This window comes from Dunckerocampus dactyliophorus, chromosome 9 (genome assembly GCF_027744805.1).
Source record: "Dunckerocampus dactyliophorus isolate RoL2022-P2 chromosome 9, RoL_Ddac_1.1, whole genome shotgun sequence".
Lineage (NCBI taxonomy): Eukaryota > Metazoa > Chordata > Actinopteri > Syngnathiformes > Syngnathidae > Dunckerocampus > Dunckerocampus dactyliophorus.
The window spans coordinates 2,240,324-2,244,323 of record NC_072827.1 but is presented as its reverse complement, the minus strand read 5'-3'; the positions used below and the strand labels follow the sequence as shown (position 1 = coordinate 2,244,323).

Genomic DNA, 4,000 nt, shown 5'->3' with positions numbered 1-4,000 from the left:
TTGGCCAACATGCTAACCACTAGACCACTGTGTGGCCCATGTATCACGATTCAATGTCCACAATAAAATACAGTATCAAAAAAATATATTAGGGGGACTTTGTTTTTAATTTAGAGATGACAGGTAGAGAAATACAGTTGATAGGGCTGGGCCATACTGAACTGATTCTCAATGAATCAGCAGGGTGCTTAATGTCAGCTGACTGAGCGCCCCGCTGCTTTCAGGAATCTGCTGCAAAAAATATCTATAAGATAGGAGCACTCTGTTGTTGTAGATGTCATGACAAAGTGATCGAGGAATGGGCACCCCTGACATCGCATATATCTCAAATCATACAATGTATGACTTAAAATTGGTTTCACGTAAAACAAAATAAAATAAAAAAAGAAGAAAAACTTAATTTCCAAAGTGTGGCGGCTTTTATTTCACGGAAACCCTGACTATAGAATACAATATAAGGCAATGTAACAATAACATAATATCATTATTTCCTTTCATTAGATACAATCATTTGAGCAAAATCAAATCAAACCATGCGCTCTCTGACGAGTGACTCAAAAATATGAGTGAATCAAAAGTCAGTAAAAAGAATCAAAGCACTACTTTCTGAACCGAATCTGGACGTAATCAAACAGGAAGTGACTTCTGCAGTTACTGCATTCAGCAATTACGGCATACAGTCAAATAAAATATCTTTAACAACAATAGACCATCAGTTACTCTGCATGAGGCTTTTCAAAGAGGACTTCCGATCAAATGTGTCACCACAATTTGAGCAACTAAAACGTCTGTCCTGTGTGTGTTCTCGTGTGTTTCATCACATCTACTTTGTGAGTGAAACGTTTCCCACACTCTGAGCAACTAAAACGTTTTTCTCCTGTGTGGGTTCTCATGTGTTTTATCATGTTTAATTTGTGATTGAAGCTTTTACCACAGTCTGAGCAGGTAAAAGGTTTTTCTCCTGTGTGTATTCTCATATGCGATTCTAAATTTCCCTTTTGTGCAAAACTTTTACCACAATCTAAGCACTTAAAAGGTTTTTCTACGATGTGTGTTCTCATATGTGATGTCAAAGCTCCCTTTTGTGCGAAACTTTTACCACAGTCTGAGCAGGGAAATGGTTTTTCTCCTTTGTGTATTCTAATGTGCGATATCATATGTACCCTTTGTGCAAAACTTTTACCACATTCTGAGCAACTAAAAGGTTTATCTCCTGTGTGTGTTCTCATATGCAATACCATTTGTACCTTTTGAATGAAACTTCTAAAACAGTGTGAGCAAGTAAAAGGTTTATCACCTGTGTGTGTTCTCATGTGTCGCGTCAAATTATTCTTACAAGAAAATCTTTTATCACAAACTGAGCAGTTAAAACGTGTTTTACCTGTCTTCTTTTTAAAGCATTCAGAGTGTTTGTTGTCAGTGTCAGTCATCATATCACCTTCACAGTCTGTATCGCTGCTCAAAGATTCTTGGTTGTCTTCATCTTCAGGAGAGTGAGACGTTGTGTCGTCACTATCTGACAGTGGAGCTAAGAGGTTGTCTGCTTGTGATCCTCCACAGTGGTCTCCATCAGCTTCTGTTGTCATGTGTTGTGTTGAGCTGCTGCTTGAAGGTTCTCTCTTCTCCTCACTTGGACTATGATGAAGCTGTGAGGACTCAAGTGGTTTGTCTTCATGGTCTTCGGTCTTCACAGAAACACCAGTCAGTTGCAACATGGAGAGATCAGCCTCCTCTGGTCCTAGAAGACACTCTCCCTCCTGAATGATCGCGAGTTCATCCTCATCCTCTTTAACAAATGAAGGCTGTGGCTCCTCCTCTTCCTCTTTAATAGGCTTTTGCTCCCCCTGTGGCTGAAGGGGACAGTCTTCTTGACGACCAATCAGCTGCTGGGTGTCTGTGGGACAAAACAGGAATTATTGTGGACGCTATTACGTTTTAATGATGGGTTCTTGGTAGTTTCATATTAGTTTCTGTCAGCAAAACTGTTGTCAGCAGCTAATTTGAAACATCTGTGTGCCCCAACCATGCCCTGCAGTACTGTGTAGTATTTTCCAGGTGAAGAAAGCATCAGGGCGCCCCAGCATGCGTCTGGACTGTCTCCGAAAGTTGATTTAGCTGTGGGATCGGGGAACCACCAGTGCTTTTGGAACAACTTTTGGAAGATGGCCAGGCATCAAGAAGGGCACATAGAAGCTACTTCTCTTCAGGAAAAACATCAGGGACAAACTGACATTTTGCAAAAGATACAGGAGCTGGACTCCTCAAGACTGCAGTAAAACTATTTTCTCAGAAATGTATGTATTTTCTGTATGATTTTAACATGTAATGAGTAAAAATTGTTGAATTTTCTCATTTCCTGATCAGATAGAGGGCAGAAACATGAAACGAGGGTAGAAGTGAAGATGAAACATACCTTCAATGTGTAGTAATGTGTAGTGACTCTTGCAAACATCTTCCAGTTGTTGTCGTAGTCGCTCGTTCTCCTGTCTTGTTGGAGAAAGTTCCTCCTCGTGCAATGTTATCTGTAGTCTCTCGTTATCTGCAGCTTTCACCTCCGTGTGTCCGAGATGTAATGAGGGTGCCCAGTCTGGATGGCTTTCATCCATTTCATTAGCAGGTCTCCCTGAAAAACACACACTCCCCTTATTACTTTTAAAACTGTGTACATTGATCACGGTTCTTTCGTTCATTCTTGAGCTTACAAATCACTCAAAGTCAACAGACAACGTGTTTTATTCCCAAAACACGGTACTTTGTTCGGTGCCCTCAGCTAGCTTGGCTAACGCTAGCGGCCTACTAAATGCTAGGTGTGAAAGAGCAAAACACATGCTTTGATTCAAACTTACCAGTGTGAAAATGCCGTGAACACACCAACATGTGTCGGGTGATGGCGTTGAAAGTGATGTTTGGTCATCTCACGGCCAAATTACCAACTCAAGTAGAAGCTTCATGCACGAAAAAGTTTGGTTTTTCAATCAATGAAGCCGTCGTGTGTAGACTTTAATTACTGAGTCCTAGCTCAGTCACAATCATTCACAAGATCCACACAAACTGTCAGTTGTTCCACATAAAAAAGCCGTCTTCTTTTGAGCTTGCTATTTCCTGGTCAAACATGTAACTTTAAGAGCATTTGCACCAAAACATTACCGCAAAATAGGCTGGGAACAGGACGTGCTCCCAGCGACGCTACAATAAAAAAAAAAATACGCTAGCATGCATGCGGCAGCGGGAGCAAAACTGAGTTTGGTTGTACTTAATTGAAGTATTTTAGAATGTACTCACGTTATTTTTCATCAATCCTCATCCACAAATCCATCAAAGTCCTCATCTTCTGTATTCGACACAAAAAAGCCGTCTTCTTTTCCGTTCGCTACTAGTCTGTTAACTTGTCAGTGTTATTCAGCTCCGAAGCAAAGAAGGAAACTTCTCCTGTTGCTTCTGCCAACTTTATTTCTTGAACGCGGCCACCAGACAGCAGCTCAGAACACACACACATCTCTCAGCATCGTCTCTCCTTCCTGCTTGCCCACAAGGCAAAGGTTAAACAAGCCCCACTACATAGCTGTCCAGCCAATGCCTGTAAGAAATGACACCGTTTATTTTCTGGTGTGCACTGGTCAATACTGTAATGCCGCTTGTTGTGGGGAAGGAGAGACTCATGTCGCCGATGCACTTTAATGGCTTTATTAACAGCGGAGAACACTGCAGGACTTTACATCCACGCCAACATAAACACACTTCCCAACTCTCTCCAAACTCACAGCTAGCACTGAGCCCAGCTCTCCTGCTCGGGACGCCCACCTTCACTTCCCGTCACTTCCTGATGAACTAAAGCAGTAATGACACTCTGCCGTATAAAAAGTAAAATATTAAAAACAAGCGTAAGACATTACTAGCACAGCTTTGTTCTGTGGGTCGTGGATAATAACAAGCCTAGCAGTGCTGTACAACTTTTATCCGCAGTCCCACAGTGCTCTCTACTGGTCAACATTCATTTCCC

General features: G+C 41.7%; 1 protein-coding gene across 2 annotated transcripts; it reads right to left on the bottom strand.

The window, feature by feature from the left end:
* Nucleotides 1-251: 251 nt before the first annotated feature.
* Nucleotides 252-3,555, bottom strand: LOC129187216 (zinc finger protein OZF-like). 2 transcript variants are annotated; one of them, XM_054786129.1, is made up of 3 exons: nucleotides 3,283-3,555; nucleotides 2,414-2,623; nucleotides 252-1,894 (listed from the first exon to the last, which is right to left on the bottom strand). In XM_054786129.1, exons 2-3 carry the CDS (start codon nucleotides 2,604-2,606, stop codon nucleotides 780-782), a joined length of 1,308 nt encoding a protein of 435 aa, XP_054642104.1. In that variant the 5' UTR covers nucleotides 2,607-2,623; nucleotides 3,283-3,555; the 3' UTR covers nucleotides 252-779. The 2 variants fall into 2 exon arrangements, with proteins under 2 accessions (XP_054642104.1, XP_054642102.1); XM_054786127.1 differs by lacking the exon at nucleotides 3,283-3,555 and adding an exon at nucleotides 2,847-3,078.
* Between the last annotated feature and the right edge of the window lie 445 nt (nucleotides 3,556-4,000).